Here is a 25,848-nt window from a genome sequence, read left to right as displayed (position 1 = left end):
GACATAAAGAGACAAAGAGTCACATGATATAACCTCGATTATTTGACCCCTGTATGGCTGTTGGCTTGGATTAGGGAGCTGTGTGTCATTAAAACCTGCTCTTTTTTTCATTTTCAAATGAATGGGTTCAGTCTTATGTATTAAAGCTGGCTGCCCTCTGCTCCTGAACACTGAGGACAGATCAAATATAGCTGTCAAACAACCACATGGAAATTGAAAAAGTGTGTTAAGTTTCAAAATGAGGACTAAAAGTTACTTCCTGGAGGCGTCAACTTCGTTCTGCCTCTTCATCCTTATACTGTGATTTAACATGGTTTCACAAGACCGTAAAAATTCCCAGAAACCGATAAGAGAATGTGCAAAGTCATGCTGCGTGGTGAGTTTGACACACTTGAGTGAAGTGGACTGAAATCACGTTCTTGACGATCTTATCGCGAGAAGATGGTCATAGTATATATTCAGCCGCTGTACTCTACTCTCCAGACTGCGCTGGTGTGCTGTAAGAAAAGCTGAGGTACGTGTCAGAAAATACATTTCATTATGTTTTAATCTATGTGTATTATATTTTAAAAACAGTTTTCGCTTTTTCAAAGTGTTCAGTTGTTTTAATGTATGGATGTTTTCAGGTACGTACAGTAGCTGCTAGCTGAATTTTACAGTTCAACAAGTGGTTTTTTTTTTAGAAGATGATTTTCCGCCTTCAATAACTAGTTCAAGACAAAGATTGGCTGGTAGTTGAGTTTTGGTATCTGAGAAGTTTTCACTAACAGAAAGTGTAAGTTAGTTCAAGAGTCTCAGGAGAAAACAAGACATGTTCAGTGTCTGGATGTAACGTTAACTAGTGAAATACCAAACAGCAGTCAAGCGTAATAACTTCATTATTCACTATAAACTCAGGTGAATTCACCGGGATTTGTTTTAAGAAAGAAACCTTGAAAAGTGATAACAGTACAAATCTACATGCAGAAACACCTGTGGATTTAAAGCGAGAGAAGAAGTGGAAATGGTTCATGAGTTTCGGTTTGATTCAGTGTGAGTGACTGCTGTTTACTTAAATAACAGCTTTCTGAGCTGAGGTTTGGCACAAATGCCACTAATGAAAAAAATACGGAAATATTGTCCGCACGAGGTGTCTGATTCAACTTAAGTCTTTTTTTAATTCTCTGGTACCATAGTAGGTTGTGAATTACTGTGTATTAAACACTGTATTATAATACATTTTCACATGGATCTAATATTTGTCCAATTCCAGATCATTTTACTTATATAAAAATATGCTTCATGTCCAAACTTTATGTGCTTCACTTTAAAAGTTGCAAATCTGCCTATTATTGATTAATTAATTGTTCCATTTTGATCATTTTTTATTAATCATTTTGTCTGTAACATGTCAGAAAATTGTGAAAAATGCCCATCATAATCTCCTGAAAATCGAACATGATGGAGCTCAAATAAGTTTCTTGTGTTTTTCAGGCTAACAGTCCACAACCTAAAGTAATTCATCACATAAGAAAAAGAAAAGCAGCAAATCCTCACATAAGAGAACCAGGATCAAGGGGATAGTTGGTATTTTAGCTTGAACAAGTATTTAATCCATTATAAAAATAGTTGCCGATTCATTTCCTGTGACTAATCAATTAATGAACAAATTATTGCAGCTCTTTGCACTTTATAAAAAAAACCCCTATAACTACAGTATAACCATGTGCTCCAAACCTCATCACTCCAGATGTGTATAGTGCCCTCATACCAAGCTTTAAAACTGTATTATGAATTCAAATTCAATGATAAATGCATCAGAGCTGAAATGATTAGGCGATTCATTGATAAGTCGTTCAACAGAAATTAATCGGCAGTCATATAGATGATTTATTCATCGTTTGAGTCATTTTTCAAACAAAAATACTGAACTATTCCTGGCTCCAGCTCGTCAAATATTTAGTATTTGCTGCTTTTCTTTGTGTTAGCTGATTGTAAACTTAATATCATCAGGTTTTGGACTGTTGGTCTGACAAAATAAGCAACATTTCACATTGGACTTTATGACATTTTTCATTATTTTCAGACATTTTATAGATAAAATGATTCATCAGGATAATCAGCATATTCTTCTATGTAAGAGATGTAATTTCCTTGTGTGAATGAAGTTCACCTATGATTTCACACACAAAAACAAATGCACTGTTGTGATTTTGAGAAGAGATTGTGTGTAATACATGAGCTGTTTCCTTCTTCTGTAATCCAATCAGACTAAAGATGGCTGCAGGCAATGCACAAATTGGAAAGCTGGCCCCAGACTTCACTGCCAAAGCGGTGATGCCAGATGGACAGTTCAAGGACATAAAGATGTCAGACTACAGAGGTATACCTCAACATGTACTTCATTCTCTGCTGGGTGGAGGATTTGCTTTGATGCCGCTCTCCTCTGGATTGTGATTCACTGCTTTGTGATGCCACAATGTATTGAATGGGCACCATTTACACTACTAAAGACAAGAATATTAATTAGACTGTAATTACCATCGGTGCTTTGTCACATGACAACCTCAATAACCTTTTTTTTCCCCTTGTGGTGCAGGAAAGTACGTTGTCTTTTTCTTCTACCCACTGGACTTCACCTTTGTGTGCCCAACGGAGATCATCGCTTTCAGTGATGCTGCCGATGAGTTCAGGAAGATTGGCTGTGAGATCATCGCCGCCTCCGTTGACTCGCACTTCTCCCATTTCGCATGGTAGTTAAAAGGCTTTAGGTTTTAAACACCTACAGTGATTGTGTGCCTTCACTCTTCTTCAAAATCCTCACATTTTTTCTTTTTGTGTTCTCAAAGGTGCAACACACCACGTAAGCAGGGCGGTCTGGGTACCATGAAGATCCCTCTGGTATCTGACATACGGCGCACCATCTCCACAGATTATGGTGTCCTGAAGGAGGACGAGGGCATCGCCTACAGGTGGGTTTACCCATGTGGAGCTGAGAACATGGACTTTACTGCCATCATCATGCCTTACTGCTCCTTTAAGGGGCTAGTCTTAAATCTTCCGAGACTCAGCAACTGCTCTTTATTTCAGGGGTCTGTTCATCATTGACGACAAGGGCATCCTGAGACAGATCACCATCAATGACCTTCCAGTTGGACGCTCTGTTGAGGAGACCTTGCGTCTGGTCCAAGCCTTTCAGTTCACTGACAAGCACGGAGAAGGTAACTCACTGCTGTAACACACTGGAAATACAGTCTATTATTATGTGTCCTTTTGCATGTAATCTGTGTTTATTGAACTTTTATGCCAATATGATTGCTTGAAATGTTCTTTAATATGATTTTTGTAATTTGAGCTCCTTATCTTGCTCGCCAACACAGATGCTTATATTTATAATAATGATACTAACCTGTTTACTCCTAACCACATTCAATTATTTAGTAACAAAATTGCCATTGGCTGTTTTGACATAATTTGTGCTATGTAAATCAGAGAGAGCAAAGACCATAAATGTTGAACCTCAGCACTCTAATCAGTGCTGAGGTTCAACATTAACTTTACAACAAGTTGAGAAATGACTGTAGACTCACAGCATAGGAGAGAAATTACATGGTCTGAAGAAACTTTACATTTTGCAACATTTAAATATATTTCCCTGCTTAAAGACTAAAGCAGTTGAGGCTATACACTGTATATGTGCATCATATTGGCACATGTCTTCACTGTTTGATCTACTGAGCCAGGACTCATTATGGGCTTATCTTTTCAGTCTGCCCAGCCGGCTGGAAACCAGGAAGTGACACCATCAAACCTGACGTCCAGAAGAGTAAAGACTTCTTCTCCAAGCAGTAATAAGTCCAAGGCCAGAATCTGCTGCCTGCTGTAGGAGATTTCATATAGAGATAACATTTGTAGAGAACAATATTTGAAGCCGCTGTGCCTGTGGAGGAGTGGTGAGGAGGCAGTTTTTGTAGTCAACATGCTGTGTGTGCTATTGTCTGTAGGGTGAGTAGTGCACTTATGACCAAAGTATATAATTGTGTAATTATGTTGTATTCTATTTTGACTGTCTGACTGAGCTAAATATCTGTTTGTTCATCGAGTCATTCCTATTGTTAGATGCAAAGGACCTTACAAGCATTTTATTGGAAAGAAACCACAAACACCTCTCCTCATCATATTGTATTTCTTTTTGTACTTTTTTTTAAACAGTGAACATATGTTTCATCTAAATAAAGAATACAGTGTATAACACTCTACTAAAGGAACATATTTATTTCAGATATCCCAGGTGAGATTTTGGGGTGTACATATTGTTTTTATGGTGTTGGATCAATGAAGTGAGGTACCCATTGGGTTGTTTGTGTTCACATATAACCTCAATTACTTTACAATTACAAAGCATTAGAAGGGAATGCTATGATTTCTTTATATTTCTCACAAATCTTAGTGAACAATTACTGCACATAGTCAAAAAATAGTGGGGGAGGATAAACTAAAATGTCAAGCATCTAAAAAGAGTTGGAGGCTTTTTCACAGTGCTGAATCACACCCACGTACAAGACCATAAGTATCGTATAAAGTTCAAGCTAAAGATGATTTCCCTATTTAGTTACTACAAGCTAGTCTGCCAAATCTTCTGTCACCTACACAGGTGTTTTTAATTAATTTGGCTCATTAGACTTCTCAGGATTATAGGGGTGTCTAGAGACTAGATTTATTGATGTCTCCCTCACTTTCCATTTAGTTTTGTTGTATCCGGACAGAATGACCACTTAGTTTGGTCATTTTTAAATATTATGTAGTTACATGACTTCTGTGTAGCTGCATGCAGCATTTAACTGAGATGAGGTCTTAATTAGCTAAACTGAAAAACATCCGCGTGCGTTGACAGGGCCTTTAATTTATTCTTTCAATAGACATAAAACCTCACAGCAGACATCTTCACTTTTCATAGGATTAAAACCAAGGGTATAGTTAATTTTAATCATGACTTGGTTCTGTTTAGTTGCTTCAGTGTCAGGACCCTGTATTGTACATGCTGGCTCACTACAGTCATCATCAATGTTATTAATTACACCAGTGTATTTTTGCTGCCAACTGATAAGTACCTCTTGTTGGGTATGTCGCTAGTGGCCATTCCTGTTATTGTATTTCACTGTAATAAACACCCGCACCTTAATTATACAACTAACACAAAAGTGAAAGGGATCATAAGTAATATAAATAGACTGTAACTAGAAAATATAAGAAAAATAGAAACCTGTTCATGATGCTGAATGTGGAAAGCCACATTTTTGTTGATTAGGTGAAAAAAAAGATGTTATTGTGAGATGAAAAGTAAAATTGTATCATTTAGCTCAATGCTTACTTGCGAAGGCTTACTACTTAGTGTCCTTACATCTCTCTGTTCACTAATGTCATACAAGTTAAATTGGACAAATGCTCTGATAATAAAGTGTGATGGAGTCTTCATTGTGTAATGTTACTGTACTTACTGTCCCAGTGAGGACACATTTTGGCGGGAAAGGCTGACATTACATCTAGCTAGCTGTCTCTGGACCCTCACTTATAATTAGTTACTTCCTTGTTTCACTTGCTTTAGCTGAACCTGTTTTGACTTGAAACAGACTTGTTAGACCACATTGACCAACATATGTCTTGAATATTTTAGCAGTAAACGTGCTATCAGTATTATTAGAGTGCTTGCTGGTATTAGCTCAGGTTGAATGTTCGTGTGTATTCACGTTATTAGCTGGATTAAATCAAACCGTTAGCTCCTTGAACAGAAAAGGAGAAAATGGCGGCTAGGAAGATGTGCATCAGGAAGAACAAGGAGGCAACTGCTGAGGTTTGAAAAACACCAGAAACTTATAATTATATGTTTAGCAGTTTGATTTACAGTAGAGTCACTGTTGAGCCTCATTTTTTCCACGTCTGCTCTTAGATACACTTAAAGTCAACTGCGCCATCATGTGGCCTTCGACGTACAAGTCAAACTGAGCTAAACTAAGTTGTTTTTCCTCTTAAACAACGTCTTTCTTTATTTGTTTTAAACTTTTAAGTGGACAGGGTTGTTTATGAGCGACCTAAAAACCGAGCAAGAGTCCCTGGTCTTCGTCAAGAGGATGATGGCTGTGGCCGTCTCCTCCATCACCTACCTCAGAGGGATTTTCCCGGAGGATGCCTACCGATCCAGATATCTGGAAGGTGAAAAACAATTTACCACAAATAGTCATGTACATTACATTTTTGGGCTATCATGGGAATTTTAGTCAAGCAGGGAAAATTACGGCAGCCTATAAGTTTAGAGAAAGCGGTGAATCTCACATAAAGGCCTCATCACAGGAGTAACATAACATTAATTACAATAGGCAGTGACTTTCAGCTGTTTCCCTTTTCATGGCAATTACACGTTTGGAAAACGTCATAACACTCAATAAACTCCTTGAAAAGTCTCATACTTCCTTGAAGGCAAAGGAAAAACATTGTTATCTATAAATCCTGTTTTTATTGTCATTTGTTTTCCATTTCACCAGATTTGTGCATCAAAGTTTTGCGTGAGGACTGCAACACCCCTGGTGCCAGCAAAATAGTGAAATGGTAATTGTAATATTCCTGCTTGAAACTGAATATACAGCCGTCAGGATATGATGACATACACATAATACTTTAGTCTGCGTGCCACAGCAGCTGGCTCAACCCCAGAAACCAGACCAGACTCATTTTAAAAATGGAAAATCTGAAGTAATATCAACTTTTAGCCACTGAAGGTAATTTCCTACCTTGATTTCATCCTGCTCAACCTCGTTTTGTCCAGGATGATGGGCTGCTTTGACGCATTACAGAAGCAATATGTAAGTTGGCGCATTTTTGATTACTTTGAATTTATAGTATTGAATCTGGTTTGTAATCAGTGCTGTTTGTACTTTTACTATTATTTGATGTCCTCTTAACAGCTCCAGATTGTGTTCATTGGGGTGAGTAAATCAAGTCAGCACAGCAACATTTATAGTTAACACATTGCTTACACACAGCAAAAAAGTTGCCTGTAATGACTGCATATGTTATTGCAATCTAGGTGTACACCAATCCAGAAGAGCCTAATGTAAGTTCTCTCTTTAAATATTAAAACACACATTGCCACATTATGTCAAATAATAATTCCAGTGTGTGGTCTGATCAACATTAAGAAACACTTTGGATACTTTTTCTCTTTTTGCAGTGCATTATTGAGTCCTACCAGTTCAAATTCAAATACACTGAGAAGGGGCCAGAGATGGATGTACTCAGGTTTGTAAGGACGTTTGATATTTGCATTCATCATATAGTTAAAGCCTCCACAGGCGACTGAATTGATGGTGATATCACCTCCATGAAACCACAGGAACGATGGTGTGGAGATGCAGGTCACACTGGAGGACACCAAGAGGGCCTCTGTGCTGCTCATCAGGAAACTCTTCCTGCTTATGCAGAACTTGGACGTCCTTCCCAACAACGTCTACCTCACCATGAAGCTCTACTATTACGATGACGGTAAGACACACTACCATAAGCATGCAGTTTAATTTTTTTGGATTTAAATATATTGAAAACATCCCCTGCTTTCTTTTCAAAGTCACCCCTGCTGACTACGAACCACCAGGCTTCAAAGAAGGGGAATGTGACAGCCTGTGGTTTGAGGGCACGGCTGTTAACTTCAAGGTGGGTGAGGTCCACACTGCCTTCCACACCCTGCGAGTGCGCGTGTCGGCCGAGCAAGGCCGTCTGAATAAGCTTCAGGAAGGGAACCACTTGAGGGAGACCAAGCAGGTTTCTCACAGAAGTCCTCCAGAGAGAGAAATGGTCAAGGTGGGTCCAGGGGTCGGATTATTTTAACTAGTTAGCACAACATTCCATCTTTCTTCTTCTCAGTTCTTTAATGTAATAGAGGTTACATTATGATTGTCTGTAAACACCTGGTTACAGCATCCTTGCAAGAGAGTATATGATGAAGATGATCTACCTTCTGAGGACGGTAAGTTATTGTGCTGCTACTGCTGCTACAAAACTGTAAAATGTATCATGATGTGTATTTTTGATTGTTGACTTTCCTTTAAGCAGAGTCTGCACAGTTCAAGAAACCCACCAGACCTTTGGCAAAGGTACAGTTGTACTTAAGGGTACATAAATTTTTTTTTTTTTTTTTTTTAAAAATCACAGGATATTAGAGATTCTCATGAGTTGTAATAGGGTGTTATGCAAACTGGACACGTGATTATCTAATAACATTTTTTTGTCTGTCTTAGAGAAAGGCAACTGCCAAAAAACAGGCAAGGAAGAGAAGAATTTAGTCACAACAAAACACAAAGTTGCTCCGTCAGCAATGTAAACTATAGCTTCATTTTATTGCATTATTAAACATTGTTTAATGTTATGTTACAATTTATTAGAGCAGCAAGTGTGTTAGACAATTTCCTTATCTAAATAACTCGCTACCCACAAGGCAGGATGTTATTGCTACAGTTCTAATTTAAACATTATATGAAAAGCGTACAGTAAGTGTACAATCTAGATTAATTAAATTGGTTCAAAAGTGCTTCATTATTTAGTATTGTTTGTTTATAAAAATACATTGATGTGTATTGTTCAAGAAATAAAGCTTAACTTGTAAACATATTTGATTTTTTTGTATAACACTGTAAAAAATGTATTTTTCTGCACATGTAATAAAGAAAACATTAAGCAATAAGGCATACAGTGCAAATCATGTACAATATGCGACTCATATCTACGCTGCAGCAGCTGAAATCAATCAAGGTTCAAAAATACCAAAAAACTTTCTTTAATTTGAACCATTTGGCTCAGGTGACAATGTTATTAATTCAAACGTCTCCAGGTTCAAATGTTACATGTTCACTGTTCTGCTTAGTTTCCAAAATATCCATTTACCTCAAATTCACCAAGTACAGAAATACATCATGGCTCATTTTAAAGACGGACTCCTTCAACTCCTTTGATCAAGACTCACCAGAACTTCTGATCACTCTGATCACAAACGTTTGATGGACATTCCCTGAGTGATGCAATAGTTGTCCTGGTCCAGATCATCTGTTTCAGTCTCTGGTTAGTGTAACAGCTCCATCTTCCTCTAGATCTTTGTTTCCTAGAACAGGCTGTCCACATCTCCCATCTCCACAAACACCGTCTTCAGCTGGGAGTAGTACTCAATGGTCACCTGGCCGTTCTCACGCCCTATACCTAAATGTTAAGATTAGAAGTTTGCTTATTCTTCCACTTGCTTCTACTGACTATTTTAAACAAGGTAGTCTGCTCAGATCAGTGGTTTGTGATACACACTTGCAATTTTACTTGGTCATTCAAATAACTTACTTATTCTAACCTTGTTTGGAAACAAAATTGATAAAGTTTGTTGCCAGGACAATTTCATCAGTGGAATAGATTACAGAATTACAAGGAGATACTTCCCTACAGTCTGTCCTGATGATGTAAAAAACCCTCTAGTGCTTTAAACAGATTAAAAATGATTTTAATAGAAGTACTATCAGTTACATTTGGCCCCAGAGTTTCCTGCAAATGATCAGACTGTACCTGACATTTTGAAGCCTCCAAACGGCACCTCCACAGGGGTGATGTTGTAGTTGTTGATGAAACAGGAACCAGCTTTGAGGTGTTCAACCACACGATGAGCTCGCCTCACATCCCTACAGAGACAAAGGTTGACATCAAAAGAAAATCATTCATCTAGTGCAATAAATTACAGACATACTGAGAGTAATACTGCGATAGTCAGAATGATGGTGCTGTGTGGTGCTGCTGGCCTTGTGCCTGTTGCTTTACTAACCGATTAATTTGAATGTTTCATATATTAAACTTTGCGTCAATTTCAGGTCGTTTCTGTGGTTGCTAATCTAGATTATTCCAGAAAGTCTCCTCGTGTTTCTCATGGTAAAGTTGCCCCAGTCTTCTCAGAACAAACCTACCTGGTGAAAATCCCTGCAGCTAGTCCCATGGTGGTGTCATTGGCTCTCTGCAGCACCTCCGCTTCTGTTTCAAAGGACAACACGGACATGACGGGACCGAAGATCTCCTCCTTCACGCAGGTCATCTCGTCTGTGCAGTTAGCTACGAGAGGGCAAACGGAAAGGATGAGAATGTGGATATAACAGTGTGACAGTTTGTGGTGTTGCATCTGGAATGGGACAAGATGTAAAAATAATGCACAACATCTTAACAAAAAGTTAAGATGTTGTATATTTTCTTCAAGGAAAATGTATTGAAGACTTACCTAAAACACATGGAGTCATGTAGTATCCACCTCTGAGTTTGGGGTCTGACGGAACAAAAGCTTCACCTCCACACAACACTGTAGCTCCCTAGAAACAGAAAAGTCTAAATTTTATAGTTGCTGCACACAAGCTTATTGTCATTCTAGCAAAATTAATTACTCTGATCATTCATACCTCCTTCTTTGCCTGATCCACAAAGGCTAGGACTTTGTCTAGATGTGGCCGGTTGACCAGCGCTCCCATTCTGGTGCTCTCTAACAGTGGGTCTCCAATCTCAATCGCCTGGGTCCTCTTCACCACCTCGTCCACAAATTCAGGCAGAATATCCCTCTGAACAAAGACCCTCGTACCGTTGCTACAGACCTGTGATGCATTTAACAAGCACAGATTAAAATCACCAATTTAATACGGTTCCATGTGAGGATCGAAAACAAGCTGGCTTTATTTATTTTTCATTTTCACAAGTTGTTGCATATTGAGTCAATGAACGTCCTTTGAGTCACAAAGTGAAAAGTGACTTGGTGCATGAAGACGCTACAATGTAACAGCATATGAAAATACAAAACATCCAAAGCAGGACATGCTACCTGGCCTTGAGAAAGGAAATTGGCCATGAGAGCTCCCCTCACAGCGTTCTCCAGATCACTGTCCTGAAAGATGAGCAGAGGAGATTTTCCCCCAAGCTCCAAAGTCACAGGCTTCACCCCTTTGGATGCCATCTCCATAATCTGTGGGTCAAAGTTATATGGAAGAATATCCATTGGTTATTCTGGTCACATCGCAGGTTACGAATGAAAAGACAGACTTTAACAGACCTCATGTGGTACCATCATCAACATCTTTAAATGATACAAATCCTAAGTCTTTACTGTTACAATCCCCAATCAGGTTTTTTTATGTCTCATACTAATAAAAACCTTAAAAGTGGACAGGGTGTGTAGAATTTAAAGTTGTAAAGTATACATTAACACTGACCTTCTTGCCTGTGGGGACACTGCCAGTGAAAGACACCTTAGCGACATCAGAGTGGTGGCAGAGTAAGCTGCCAGTCTCCTGGCCGCCCTGCACCACGTTAAACAGCCCTTCTGGAGCTCCGGCCTCAGCATAGATCTCTGCCAACATGACTGCTGTCACAGGCGTCACCGGTGAGGGTTTGAACACCATGGAGTTGCCTGTTGCAGGTGACACAAGAGAAAAATATGTAATATGCAAGTAAGGAAGATATGTACCCTTTGAGAGTGACTGACGGAAATACCTAAATCCTGCCGGGGAATATTAGGGCTCTTTACAAGGATGAATTGTGCAAAATGTCAAGATTCTGACTCATGGACATTGGCATATGGCCACTTAAATGTATCATGTTCCTGTAGTGCCATCTATAGGTGAAATGTCATTACATTTTGCAGGATTGCAAAATCTAAATTTGGTTGCAGTTCAACAAGATTATGTCAAAACCTAGTATATGGCTGAACCGTGTATTGTCAGTATGTGAAACTGTGGCCAGTTTGTTACAGGGATAGTCAGTGATAGTGTCTATAATGTGAATTACTTGATATTAAATGTTCATTTGCAAGTTTTGGTCCCGGTAATATTTGTTGTTTACACGTGACGTGGTTAAGCTGTCCACTCATATCTTGGGGTGTTTGATTTGAAAGAGAACTTATTTTAATTTTAATTATAACTACTCTAGTTATCTGTTAACTCCCCCTGCTCTTTCATCTGTTTCACTCTGCAGATGTCTTTGATTTTCACTCTGCATTGAGTTTTTTGTCAGTGATTGTTGTTTGTGGTGCTTTAACTGTGTGCTCTCCCTCATGCCTCTATGCTCCTTTTTTCTGCCTCTTTCCTGGTCGATGATCATGGAGGCTGTGGTAGAAACTGGAAATGAAAGTTTTGACATCATTTTGGGTGCAAATTCAGGAGGCTTATCTCCGCCTGGTTACCACAGTTACAGTCAAATCAAGCGCACCTACACATCAGCTCCCCCACACTGAACTGATATAACAGTTACATGAATCACGTTTTACCTGCAAGACTTGTGTTTTAATGCTGTTGGTCATCATTTGTGATGTGAAAACGTCAGAGAAATAAAAAACTATTGTCCTGGTATCAGTTTAATTATAAAATCCAAATGCACTGTGGAGCATCTCTCCTGCCGGCTGCTGACAGCGATCCCAGCTGGAGAGTAGATCACACTGGGCAGTAGAGGAGGAGACGGTAGAGACGCTGGTACACGTCTGTTTCAACAGGAGTTTAGCCGACCTCACTGCATTTAACACCACAGCTGAGAGTGTCAGAGCTCAGAGCAGGAAACACAGTCACTCTGTGTTGCACTGCTGTCCTCCACTTCACCTAATGTTGATTCATTTTGGAAGAACAGCCAATGGGGAAATTCCAACACTTAGCCGCCCGCCCAATGGTGTTACTTCATTACTCAGTTAGTCACTCACTCATGGACAACTGTGGTTATAGGGCTGGTCTGTGACCAGTCCAGCCAACAATATGTTTAGGTGTTATGGCAGTTTATGCCTAATGGGCCACAATGAAGAATTTCCCAACCAATTACAGGAAAAACAGTATAGCGAATGAAAAAAACAAGCTCATCCAATATGTCATAAGCAAAATTTGGGGAGGAACTGGATGAAATTTAAAGTGGGAGTTTTGGAAGAGAACTAGTTTTGAAATTGAAATTGGTGTCTACTGGTGGATTTGTCATGAACCAGGGATTTTTTTGGTTTCTACACTTTACTGTACAGGATGTGTGAACCAATATAGAAAGTACTTTATAAATGGAGGCAGGTGGTGACATCCAAGCTTAAAAACAATAAGTTTTCCTTGGCTCATGGACTAACATTCCACTAAATTCCACTGAAATCTTTTAAGGGGTGTTTGACATACCCGGCTAAACAACAGACACAATTCAGGTGTAAAGTTAACTTTTAAATAAAAAGTAATAATGATGTCTTGACAGCTGATAGCTTTGAAAATCTTTTACGGGTAGCCAAGCATTTCATAAATCCAGTCTGTTACTAAGATTAAATTACTGAGCAGTTTGGTTAAATGTTTTAGAAGAATCTCATACCACAGGCCAGGGCTGGAGCTGATTTCCAGGCAGCTATCTGGAAAGGATAATTCCAGGCACCGATGCCGACGCAAACTCCCAAAGGCTCCCTGCGTGTGTAGGCAAAGGATCCTCCAGGCAACTGAACATGCTGGCCTTGACAGATAAAACCAAAAGCAAAGGTAACATTTTTAAGATTTACTTTTAACAGTGAAAAGAATAAATCACATCATTCAAGTGACATGGCAGCTATCCCCTTATCAATCCTTTTTTCTTTCTGCCTCCTTTGTGAAAACTTGTTGACTCACATGTTGTAGTGTACCAACCTGCCAATGTGCTGGCCATCCCTGCATAGTACTCTATACACAGTCTGGCAGAGTCCACATCCAGACGGGCCTCTGTGATGCACTTTCCATTATTGACCACCTCCATTTCAGCAATCTCCTCTCTCCTTTTCTGTGCATGAAAACCAGAATGATGTTGGTGTTTGTGGTGTAAGATTGCAACACTGGATGTTTAAAACAATTGTGTGAAAACAGGATGCAACTCAGCATCAGGGAAAAAGTCCCTGATATGTATGTGTAGTATACTGTGTATGATGATTCCCACCTAGAGATCATTTGTGCCAATTCAGCCAATCTCAGGAGTAAAATATCAACATAAATAAACAAAAACAAAAAAAAATACCGCAATGATATGAGCAGCTTCTATCATGACCCTTGCTCTCTCCATCCCAGACATCTTACTCCAATGACCAAAGGCTGACATGGCAGCCTTCACAGCCTGGTCGACCTCGGCAGCACCGCATGACTCCAAATGGCACAAGACACGGCCTGTAAAATGAAGCATATGATGGTAAAAACAGCAAAGTACACAGGTGAAATATGAAAACAGAACAGGTTACACGATTTCTATTTGGCAGGGCCATCTCACTTTGCTTATTCTTTTACTTAGTAAAGATTCAATATGAGTCATCCCTCAATATAGAAGGAAATTGAGTGTAGGCCTGTAGGCTGCATGCTGTAACACACTACATTCAGTGTGGAGGTTTCATTTCTAATGATGGTATTAATGATAAGATAAAATCATCCATTGAATGGGGCAGTGACTGCCTTGAAATTAAAGAAGCATCCTTCTGACTTAATGGTCCTTTCATATCTCTATACTGGTAATGAAAAAATTATAATACATTTTGTTTATAGTGCACTTAGAAAAACAACAATAATATAAGAATAAAGATAAACTAAGTACAAAAAAGAAACATATACATAAAAAGCAACACAATAAGGAAAATGTAACTAAATACAAATACGAGTATGTTTGAGGAGGATGGCACCTGCCCAATCAGTCTTATTTCTTCAGGCAGATTATTGGAGAACACTTCTGGCGTATGTCAGGGTATTGTATGTGCTAGCTGAGATGGAGATGTCTAGGAGCCAAGCTACAAAGATGTGATGTGTCTGAAACTCTAAAATGTTTTTGGTAATAGCTGCGATGGGGTCTTGGTTCTGTGCAGGGAGGTGCACAGGGGTGACCATGTCTCTATATAAAGCAAGGAATCTGTCTGTCTGTCTGTCTGTATGTCCTTCGCACATCTCGAGAACCATTCATCCGATCTACTTCACACTTGGCAGGTGCATTGCTAGGGACACAAGGGAATGCAGTCTCAAATTTGGTGCAATTTGGTCACTCAGCATGTTCAATATTAATAAACTTGGAATAAACAAGATTGGCGAGCCGCTCTGCTCTGTGCAGCAGGGGTTGTTTGATATATACACCGTCACATCACAGTGGAGTGGGGCTTCTGGGTGCTGACTAGCTGAGCGGGACAAAGGCACATGCCCCACTCAGTTAAACTGCCCGAGAGAAAAGAATGAGCATACACAGGAGAAAAAAACAGAGGCTGAGGCAGTAAAACTAACCAATAGGAGCACAGTCACGTTTGATTGGCAGCATTATCAACCAAAGGAAGGCCGTAAACTGCTTCTATGGTTCAACCTCAATTTAGTCTCATAGGTGAAGTTTCTGTCTGGATTAAAACCATTTAATTTATCAAATCCTTATCATTTTAATTGATACATTTGTCAATTGATACATATATATGTGGTTCTCGAGAAATGATAAGCAATCAGCCCGTTTCGAACAGGCACGTTTTGAATGAGCACAACACAACTATTACAAACACACACTTTCTCTGGATACATGACTGCTGAGTGCAAGGTTTGTGTGACCTCAGAATAATTCATATTAAAACAGAATGAAAATCATTGTTGTTATAAGAAACATTTTCACTTTTATGAATCTGGATGTGATGGTTAAGATTATAATATTATTAGTGAAAACAATGAAGGAAAGTTCAGTATGGTGTGATGTGTGTACATGAAGCCGTGTCCAGGAACTGCAGGACAAAAGCTGGTTCACTTTCTGTGAGTAAAACTAAAGATCAACACTGTCTGTGTGGTTTCTCTGAGCTCTAATCATTTCTTTTATTCTGTCAAACATCTGTGCGATCATTCAAACTGATTCTGCTCTTTTAGCTGCATGATGTCAGTTTACAGAAGAATGTTTGTCTTCCTGTTATGATGTCAGTGTTGATGACAAATCTATTCTAGAATGCAAAGTGTCTTGAGTGAGTTTCTCAGAAGTCAAAAACAGACATCACACCCTCTTCACTAGTTGAACAGACAAACATTTGTTACAGAGAAAACCATCTGTCAGATACTCGACAAAATCTTACACCCATCTCACGTGTTAGATCATCATTTTCAAGCCCCTCAGACACCATGGCAAGAGGAGAAAGCAGGGTCAGCAGGGTAAGATGTTCAAACCAGGACACACCACTGCACTGCTACACAAGACTATGCATGTTTTAATGGCTTCATATTGTGTCTAAAGCTTAGAAAAATACACTTTTCATCAGCATAGATGAGATTACAATTCATACAAATTTACAATGTTGCCTTAATTAAACTCATCTCACACAGTCAGTCAGATGATAATATGGATACCTGTAAATGTCTGCCTGGATAAATACCTCAGATTAATATGAATACATAAACAATAAATAAAGGATTTATTGAATGGTTCTAGTATAAAATGTATTTCCTCTCAGTAATATTTTCCTGTAAGGAAAAACAGCCATCAGTGATATAAAAACTGCTGCTAAGATCATGGTCCTGAAAGAGAGGGAGTCTCGGAGAAGTGAAAGAGGGCAGCTTCTGGATGAAAAGAGGACCATCCAGAGGAAGCTCTCTGTCACCGAAGAAGAAAACAGAAAGTTAAAGAGCGACCTCCAGAAGGAAAGAGAGAAGATCAGACACAGAGAAGAAGAGATATGGTCTCTTCACTGCCAGCTCTCTGCTCAGGAAGACAAATATGACTCTGCCAATGCTCTCTGGTGGAGGAAGCTGCGTGAAGTACTTGAGAAGGCAGCAGGATCAATCAAAAAGAGAGATGAGCAGATCATATCTCTTGAACAGTGCCTCCACGCTCAGAGAGAGGAAACAGAGAGGAAGAGAGCCTCTGTTGAGGGAGAGTCGTGCAGGTTGAAGAGCATAAAAGAGAGCTGGCAGAAAAAAAGTCAGCCGGCTTGAAGAGCTCCTCAGGGTCAAAGACAAAGAGATCAGCAGGGCCAATGGAAAAAGAAGAGCATGCACTATCGCTTACATTGACACCTTGGCCCTGCTGAATGAGACAGAGACAAAGGAACAACTTCGAAAGCAGCTGGCTGACAGGTAGGCAGAGAGAGAAGAGAGTCTCCAGAAGGAACGCTCTGAGACAAAAAAGTTCAGAGCCACTGATTTCACATAGAATTTTTTTATCTCAGGATGAGCCCCTTGAGATGTATCATCTTGTTTCAAACACTCACAAAACAAATGGAAAAATATGTTAAATCTTAACTTAACATCTTAACTAGTAATAAATAATAGCTGGAAGTGTATGTAATGTACAAAAGTACAATATATTCCTCTGAAACGTAGTGAAGTAGATTCAACTTAATTTGGTTTGCAGAGGAGATGTCTTTGTTAAATCCATGTTACATGTCAGCTACACAACAACAAAACTATTTTTAAGTGTGTAAATTAGCATTGAAAAGACTGAAGGTGGGTAGAGTTTTTTGTTTCGTAGTTACAAAAACCCATGTACAGAAATCAAAGAAAAGCCTGGAATCACCTGCACTGTTTGCCAGAATACACAGAATATAGCTGTGGGATGTACGGTCTACACCTGCTCTATGTGAAAAGTGCCATGAGATAACTTCTGTTGTGATTTGGCACTATATAAATAAAAACCTGAATTGAACTGAATAAAAGAAGAGTAAAATGGTACATGACTATGGATGTAAATCAATGAAAAAAGGTTGAGTTTGTCTCCAGCTATAAATACCTTGAAGTATTTATTGATGGCAAACTGCTAAGCTAACACAGATGCTGTCTACAGTGTGCCAAAGGTCAACATCTATTTTATAGCATAAACAAAATGCTTTTAATGTGAGTAGAAAGGTATTAACTCTAATTTATAGATATTCTGATTTTTTTATTTTAACGTTTTCACTGACCTGTTGGTGACCTATTAAACTGTGATCTAAAACTACAAGGGTGGAGCAACTTGGGTTTTCTGAATTCATGATAAATGCATCTGCAAGAGACAACTAGACAGATGAATAGAATTTTCTTTTAACTGTATCATGCAAAGATATTCCAGTAGAACCCCAGAATAAAAATATAGACCTGGGAATGTGAATGATACATCCCCTTTAAGGCTTTCATTCATGAGTCTGTACAGTTTCTCATTCATTTCAACTGAAAAACTGATGATTCACGTGGGAGCTGACTGAATTTACCGCTGAATTTCAGGGGCATTCCTCGTATACGGGTCCGAATGTGAAGGGGACTGTGCAAAAACTGTGTGCACACTTCACTTCCATAACTAAATGTCAAATATTGAAACACTGTATGCAGAAAAACACCTAGTAAATATTCAGAAAGATATAGTATTCCTAGGCCACTGATCGCCAGACAGACACAAAGCAATGACCAAAGTCCAATAAAGGAACTGTGTCAATAATGTCAAACGACAGACAGATTGTGTGGATTACCTGTTGCAGGTTCGTATACATTTTCCTTGTTGCCTTTTTCTTTGCTCGTCCTTCTCTCTCCAGCCCAGAAGTTCAGCGGGGCCGTGATGTGCATTGAGCCCGAGGAGACGCATCGTACCGCCGCCGCTGCGAGGGGAGCGGCAGCGGGCCGCCGCAGGAGCACAGCGAGCCTCTGGAGCATACTCAACTTGGCTCTGCTGCTCCAAATTTTGTCAATAACTGTAAAAGCACGTATTTTGCAGATTAACGCCATGCACCACTGTCACTTCACAAGAGCAAAACTCATTATAGACGTCAAAGTAGTTTCACTCACTCACTAACTACAGCAAGTGTAACTTACACTACTGTTACACGCTAGCTGATTATTGTAATTCATTTTGCGGTGTTACACTATTGTGTATGTCTTGGGAATACACTTTACCTTCAGATGTCTTGACACTCAATGTGGTGTTGAAGATAATGAACCTAAACAACTGTAAACACGATGTTTAGTGAACGTTAACCTACATTATGCTGAGACTCAACCGGCAGGCGGGGCAATCAAAGCGTAACAGACGATTGGATATTTACATTGTCAATCATAAAAGAGACTACTCAATACAACATTTTCAAACTAAAGTTGTCTTTAAATGTAAGTTCTACGTGTATTTAAATTAACCTAAATGAAAATACATGTAGTTTAAATTAATGTGTAAATAAAATTAACTGTCGTGTTGTGGGAGGAGCTCTGTCCCAATGCTCAGCCTAATTTTTTCCCCCACCCGCATTCTGCTAAGACCCGCCCTCCTCTGCCTCTGATTGGCTAGTACTCGTTGCCTTCGTTGGTTAGGTTAGTTAAGTTTAGGCATGGGGAGTGTGATGGTTGGTTTAGGGTAAGAATATCAGAGTCAGAGCCAATCAGAGGCTGAGTAGGGGCGGGCCTTCGCAGAATGCGGGTGCGGAAAAAAATACCCCAAATGATACGCCAGCACAGCCATTCAGTCCGCACATTGCAAGTATGGCCGGGGACACCGAGACACATCTAAGGGACCGGGGCGAGAACACCGACATTATTCGGCAGCCTTTTCTCATCGGTGTCTCCGGAGGCACCGCCAGCGGCAAGGTTGGCACTCTAGCTTGTTAATTTAACGGTTTTCGCGAATTGTCATGTGACGAGTTTTTGAGAAAATCACGGCCGATTGTCCAGCCAGGTGCTGGTTGACCGCGTGGCTTCAGCGACGCAACGTTTTGGGCTTGATTGACAGCTGTATCATTCTGTTTAACCACTCGGCGCTCTTATAGCACCAATTAACTCCACGTTTGTCCAGCATCTGTTGTACTGTACTCCGAGTATTTTTAATTGTATTTTCAGTTTAGTGTGGTCATTAACAGGACCAACTGCCTTTAGCTTAGTTAGCCCCCCCTCGGCTAAATTCCATCACACGCTAGCAGAGCCGGCTGCTCAAGACAATAGCTAGTATTAGCTAGCTTCTGAGCTGGCTAAACTGTGTTTGTAAACAGTGCCTGCCACATTTCCTTCCTGTCTAGAATAATAGATATATCTAGAGGGAAGTGTTATATTTAGCACGATAAATACGCACCCTTGTAACGTCAGACGTTTTTGTTTAGTTTGCTTGGCCTGGAATAAATAACATGTTGGTGTAATGAATGACAAAGTAGCGCCAGCGGGAAAATAACGGATCAGAAGATTTTTTTTTCTTTTGTCATCACGTCCCTTTGTTCAATATAGAGATAACTTAACATATAACGTTAAAACATTTCAGGTTTTGACCAAGGTAGGGTACTCGCCGAGATTTTTATTTTAGAGGCACGATGTAACAGAAAAGCGACCTTATTTTATCAACTCACTAGTTACATATGCAACGTCCTAGATTGGCCTTTTTACCGAAACTTACGTGGGCAGTGCTAAGCTGACGGCAGCACGCTGGCAGTTTGCTTCCTCTGGGGCCAGGGAAGTGATTCAGAGACGTGGACATTTCCAAAGACGTCACTAGATGTCTTTGTTGTGATTCGGGTGTTATTTTGCGACTTGCGAGTGGTGCCAAAAACACCACCTTGTGTATACCGGAGACATTCCTCAGCTTAAGGCAATAGGCTCTAAATATTAAAGCGTTTATTTTCCGACCCCCCCCGGTTTCACTTGTAGCATAGGTTCATCATCACTAAATTAAATGAGGTCAAAGATCCCCCCCCCCACGTATGTTTGCCCCTCCTCCCAACTTTGTCCCACATCCAGGGTCGTGCCTAGGTGGTAACCCTAGATTTGCGAAAGAGCTCGCGAGAGTGATAATGTTAACCCAAATCATGATCTTTTGTTAACCCCAACCACTTGTTTTTTGTGCCAAAAACTTAACCACAGCGTTGTCACATCATAAAACATAATTATTTCGAACAATACGCACAACGAAGAAATAACACATATAAATCTCGCGATAGTTTCGCAAATCAAGGGTAACCATCTAGACACGATCCTCACTACTTTGGCTCTGAGCCAGTGTTTTGGTTCCTGAAAGCCCCTCACAAGGAGTTGTCTGTGCTATTTTGACACCAGGCTGGACTATTTTATTTATTGAGAAGTTAGTGACCGCTTTCCGGCGTGTGAGATCACCCGCTTTTCATGAATTTGATGATGTAATTTTAGCCTCCTTGTCTTAAAGCAGCTCCCAGCTTAGCTCAGCAAGGCAGTATATTGTTTTGTGTTTTAATCAGGCCTCACTGCTGATGCAAATTGACTAAAGATAGATTTTCTTTTATTGGTAAATACATAAAAGTTTCATCTGTCAGTAATAAATAAAAGAAATATGAAGAGATCCAGCTGAAATTGCATCATCCATTAACCCACCAGTTGTTATGAGTAAGTTATATTGTCAAACTAATACACAAATTACTTATGCCCATCAAGTAGCCAGAGCACCAAATAGCTCTTAAAATTGTCAAAAACCCAAAGCAGTTATTTTACACTGATATACAGAAAAAGTGACGGCTCTTGGTGCTTTTGAAACGGAAACAGCAAATATTTGTTTTGTGTTATGATGAACCAAAACAAATCTGATTATCTGACTATTTATGGATTAGTGTTTTGTCAAAAGACTTAAGAAAGCTTATATTTTAAGCATTGAAAATATTTAATGGATTAAACTAGAGATTGCATTCAAGGTCACCGTAAAAGCTAGGCCCTCTTGGTTTAAAGTGTTGCATTTGAGTGTATTGATACATCCTCCCAGCTCCTGCATAAGGGGGTTGTCCAAGTTCATTGTAGCTCAATTTCATGAGCACAAAGGCGACATGGCCTCGGGCAACCGGAGAATGCCCTGTCAGCATCCGTCATGAGATTCATTTAGTTGGGGAGGGGGGGGTCAGTGAGGACAAAAATGATGGGGCACAGGACAGTTTATATATGAATGGGGGGGTGAGTGACCTCATACAGTGTGGGAAATCACCTGCTCACCCTTATTTCCGGGTAAAATCTGACTGTTTTTATCAGTATGAAAGGGTTATTTCTGTTCTTTGTAGACTGAATTGAAACAAGATATAACTGCAGTGCTTTCACTCGCTAATATCTGGGTTAGTGGTAGTGAAAAGGACTGGTGTTGCTGCAGATTTTGCACCATGTCAGGACACTTTAGCATTTTTCTTTTATTGCTGTGTGTGTATAGGCTGTTCATGCCTTGTCACGGTCTCTCGTGGTCATCAGTTTTTCGATTCGTCATTGTGTCCGCAGTCGTCGGTGTGCGAGAAGATCATGGAGCTGCTGGGGCAGAACAAGATCGACCACCACCAGAGGCAGGTGGCGATCCTCAGCCAGGACAGCTTCTACAAGGTGCTGACTCCAGACCAGAAGGCCAAGGCTCTTAAGGGCCAGTTCAACTTTGATCATCCAGGTATGAAAACACTGGATAGTTATTGTCTTTCAGCTTTCTTACAAAAGCATTACAGTGACCTCAAGGAAAGTAGTTTGCAAGTGCCCTTTTTTTTTTTTTTTTTTTAAAACCAGATAACTGATTTGCAAGTAGAGTTTCACTGATGGGGTGTGGGTTTTATAATTCTCCACAAAATGTTATGTAAACTGATGCAGTTACTATGCACTATACAGATTATAAAATGCTTATCGTGACAGTAACTCAAACAACTGGAAGTATAAAGATAACATTTGAAACTTGGCTTTTGTTCAGCTGCACCCTTTTCTGCCACGCAGATCATTTTCCTAACGGGTTTCACAAGCATAGACTCCATTTTTGGAGTCTCTTTACCCCCTCTTGCTCCTGCTTCCTTTCTCAGCTGATTTTAAATCCCCAGAGTCAGCAGGCCTTAGTCAGAGGCAGCTGCTCTGTGGCTCAGAGACTGAACCCAACACCTGTTACACGAAAGGGATTCACAGGGTTACCAAACGTGGAGCGCGGGTCCCCACGTGCCCACACCAAGCTGGTGTAACTGCTGTTAATCAAGCGATACGACATCCCATGAAGATCACAACTGAGCGTTTTTCCTTTTCTTTTCCTCAGATGCCTTTGACAATGAACTGATAATGCAAACACTCAGACAGATCCTGCAGGGGAAGACAGTCCAGATCCCAGTTTATGACTTTGTCAGTCATTCCAGGTGAGCGCCACTCTGTCGCCTCTCACTGATGCTGTTTGACCCGCACCCATCATTATATGCTCTGCAAAATAGATACTTTATCTATAATTACATACATAGTCATGTTAAACAGGTTCACGGTCCGAATATCCCTGATTGTGTAACTGCAATTAAAATCAGCACACAACCTCGTCTGAATGTGTTTCAGGAAAGACGAGTTTGTTACGGTGTATCCGGCTGATGTGGTCCTGTTTGAGGGCATCCTGATGTTCTACTCGCAGGAGATCAGAGATCTATTCCAGATGAAGCTGTTTGTCGACACAGACCCAGACACACGGCTCTCACGTCGAGGTGTGTGTTGGTGTTTGCAGTTGAAACTTAAGCGTACTAATTTAACATTTTTAACAAGTCATCGATTACAAAGCCACAATTCATCAAATTCGGCACCAGTATAAGTCACCACTGAATGCTGGCTGTGAAAACTTTGAAGTAGAAAAGTAATATTCATACATTACTAATTTATTTGCAGTGTGGTTGTTCATTGGGAATGACCTGGATAGACACATATTTTCCTTTTTTTTTTTTTTTTTTTTTAATATGTTTTGTTAAATAATTATTCATGTTTCTGTTTTTGTGTGTTTTCTCTGTTTCAGTTCTAAGAGACATCAGTGAGCGTGGAAGAGAGCTGGAGCAAGTGCTGGCGCAGTACATCACTTTTGTGAAACCGGCCTTTGAGGAGTTCTGTTTACCAGTATGTGACTCTCCTAACTTAACACAGCAGCTTTAGCTGTGCAGTAAAACCTGACCGATACACTGGGATAGTTGGCATTGACAACAAACACATTGTAGCTTATCACAGATGTACTGGTATGTGAATGTCAGCTGGTATGTAGCAAAATTGCAGTACAGAAAGGCCAAAGAGATGTGACAGATAATTAAACAATGTTACCGTTACACATAAACTGTAAAATGTTCACATCTTGGTCAAGATCCTCGAAAAAAACCAGATTGCCTTGTATACTCTCAACTATTGGACATAAATCCAACATTGGTCTGACTCCATTTTTATCTGTTCATGAGAAAAATGTTGTCTTTCCCGTAACCTGAGCCTTGATCTTATCTTAATTTCAACCAGACAAAGAAGTACGCAGATGTGATTATTCCACGAGGAGCAGATAACCTTGGTAAGACCAGATTTTATCATCCAGAACAGCAGACAATGCATTTGTGTTTATCAGGCTGGGAAACGTTTCTCTCGGAGGGGGGGGGTGTCTTGTGAAGCTGCTCCGTTGAGTCTTTCCCTCTTCTCTTCCTCTCTTGATTTCCGCAGTCGCCATCAACTTGATAGTACAGCACATCCAAGACATTCTGAACGGCGGACTAAGCAAGCGCCACAACGGCTGCATGAACGGCCACAGCACTCCACGGCAGCGGCGGACATCCGAGTCCAGCAGCCGACCTCATTGACCTCATCGCACCTCTCTTCACAGAGCGGAGAGGGGTGTGGGGGGGGAAGCGCTGTAAATAATGCCTGTTGGCATCACTGTATTTAAGAGGGAGAAAGAAAAAAAAATGACAGAAGAAGATGCAAAAAGAATTGAAATGCCTTTTATTATGACTACTCATGTTATTTAGTTATCTTCATGGTAATTGTTGAACTAGATTTTTGTCAGGAAGGTTTAAAGAAAGAAGCTCTTGTTATTCTTGTGATGAGACCATGGGTTAAAAATTGACCCCATGCATTTTCCTCCCAGATTGCATTTTGTTTTTTATGTATCCCCTGCTGCTTCATGGAAGTTCACGCTGATGATGAATAAAAGAGGGGAAACCTTTTTTTATTTTTTATTTTTAATGTCTGATAAAACTTGAACCCCTAATGGCCGGGGCGTCTAATAAATGTTTGGGTGGGTTCCAAACGGGAAGGATGTGGATTAGAAGACAAGTTGAGCAAACCAGGGTTGCACTCTGTATTTGTACTGACAATCTTGGGAGTGTTTCCTTCCCCCCCCTTTTTTTTTCAGTGTTTTAAGTTCCCTCATTGTGTTACACTGTTTACTACACCACATTGATTCCGTGTAAATGTCTGCAGCAGCGGAGACACACTACATGATTTTTCAGTACTGATTGTCACGTGCAGAATAATGCAGACCTATGAAGCCAAAGGCTGGAAGGTTCAACCAACTGCTGTATTAAGTCAGTCTGGTGTCGTGGGTATTGTTACATTTTTGGGATGCTTGTCCCCTTTTAATTAATGGCCTCTTGGCTTCTGTTGATTGTCCCAATCAAAGCTAATTTATATAAGAAATTTTCAATGATGAGGGTATTGAAATTTGTATATATAATTTACTCATAATCTTACCCAGTTTAAATGGCTCTGCTTGCATTCACAGGGAAGGCAAAGCTGATGAACAAGGTTAACATATTACATGTGTACTCAGGTTGACAATAAAAAGTATGATTAAGGTGTTCAATGCCACAGCAATATTTGTTACCCTAGGTTTAAGGCCATTAACTACAAAGACCCACCACAATGCCTCCGCAAAGTTGCCTCAGGTTAACGTATGTACAGTAAGTATCCACACTAGAAACCAGTTTCCATTCTGACATGAGGTTACAATAATAAAAAAAACTTGATTCAATTTTGTATTCCATGTGCTGTGTATAGTGCAATTGAATGAATGATTTGTACGATGAGATTTGTACCGTATGACTGTTGAATTGGTTTGAGGTTGTTTGATGATTTGTAACATGATTGACGTCGTCAATTGCTTAATGATCAATAAACTGATGCAGCCGAGTGTCCTTGTCTGAGGCGCGTGCTTATTTATGGCCTACACGTCACG

The 25,848-nt window shown here is 39.9% G+C and overlaps 4 protein-coding genes across 6 annotated transcripts; 3 read left to right on the top strand and 1 right to left on the bottom strand.

Moving 5' to 3' along the window:
* The first annotated feature begins 390 nt into the window (after positions 1 to 390).
* On the top strand, positions 391 to 4,243 carry prdx1 (peroxiredoxin 1). The gene is made up of 6 exons (XM_067605255.1): positions 391 to 514; positions 2,250 to 2,362; positions 2,579 to 2,732; positions 2,829 to 2,951; positions 3,070 to 3,200; positions 3,749 to 4,243. Exons 2-6 carry the CDS (start codon positions 2,257 to 2,259, stop codon positions 3,829 to 3,831), a joined length of 597 nt encoding a protein of 198 aa, XP_067461356.1. The 5' UTR covers positions 391 to 514; positions 2,250 to 2,256; the 3' UTR covers positions 3,832 to 4,243.
* A 1,247-nt stretch (positions 4,244 to 5,490) lies between these two features.
* On the top strand, positions 5,491 to 8,633 carry zte38 (zebrafish testis-expressed 38). Of its 2 annotated transcripts, none has more exons than XM_067605253.1 (12): positions 5,491 to 5,830; positions 6,045 to 6,189; positions 6,519 to 6,582; positions 6,800 to 6,836; positions 6,939 to 6,959; positions 7,061 to 7,087; positions 7,205 to 7,272; positions 7,367 to 7,515; positions 7,598 to 7,830; positions 7,948 to 7,996; positions 8,083 to 8,123; positions 8,268 to 8,633. In XM_067605253.1, exons 1-12 carry the CDS (start codon positions 5,780 to 5,782, stop codon positions 8,310 to 8,312), a joined length of 930 nt encoding a protein of 309 aa, XP_067461354.1. In that variant the 5' UTR covers positions 5,491 to 5,779; the 3' UTR covers positions 8,313 to 8,633. The 2 variants fall into 2 exon arrangements, with proteins under 2 accessions (XP_067461354.1, XP_067461353.1); XM_067605252.1 differs by having other exon boundaries at positions 8,083 to 8,141.
* Positions 8,348 to 20,342, bottom strand: aldh9a1b (aldehyde dehydrogenase 9 family, member A1b). Of its 2 annotated transcripts, none has more exons than XM_067605251.1 (12): positions 20,323 to 20,342; positions 18,428 to 18,646; positions 14,017 to 14,162; positions 13,656 to 13,785; positions 13,351 to 13,485; positions 11,244 to 11,440; positions 10,856 to 10,996; positions 10,443 to 10,631; positions 10,268 to 10,355; positions 9,963 to 10,104; positions 9,571 to 9,683; positions 8,348 to 9,219 (listed from the first exon to the last, which is right to left on the bottom strand). In XM_067605251.1, the coding sequence occupies exons 2-12, from the start codon at positions 18,606 to 18,608 to the stop codon at positions 9,125 to 9,127; spliced, it is 1,557 nt and encodes a 518-aa protein (XP_067461352.1). In that variant the 5' UTR covers positions 18,609 to 18,646; positions 20,323 to 20,342; the 3' UTR covers positions 8,348 to 9,124. The 2 variants fall into 2 exon arrangements, with proteins under 2 accessions (XP_067461352.1, XP_067461351.1); XM_067605250.1 differs by lacking the exon at positions 20,323 to 20,342 and adding an exon at positions 18,849 to 19,126.
* uck2b (uridine-cytidine kinase 2b) lies at positions 19,377 to 24,838 on the top strand. The gene is made up of 7 exons (XM_067605254.1): positions 19,377 to 19,529; positions 22,149 to 22,308; positions 22,930 to 23,026; positions 23,214 to 23,356; positions 23,659 to 23,756; positions 24,141 to 24,189; positions 24,336 to 24,838. Exons 1-7 carry the CDS (start codon positions 19,425 to 19,427, stop codon positions 24,470 to 24,472), a joined length of 789 nt encoding a protein of 262 aa, XP_067461355.1. The 5' UTR covers positions 19,377 to 19,424; the 3' UTR covers positions 24,473 to 24,838.
* The last annotated feature ends 1,010 nt before the right edge of the window (positions 24,839 to 25,848 follow it).

Source organism: Thunnus thynnus, chromosome 12 (assembly GCF_963924715.1).
Source record: "Thunnus thynnus chromosome 12, fThuThy2.1, whole genome shotgun sequence".
In the NCBI taxonomy this organism is placed as follows: Eukaryota; Metazoa; Chordata; class Actinopteri; order Scombriformes; family Scombridae; genus Thunnus; species Thunnus thynnus.
The sequence above is the reverse complement of the archived record's forward strand: the minus strand, read 5'-3'. Positions and strand labels throughout refer to the sequence as shown.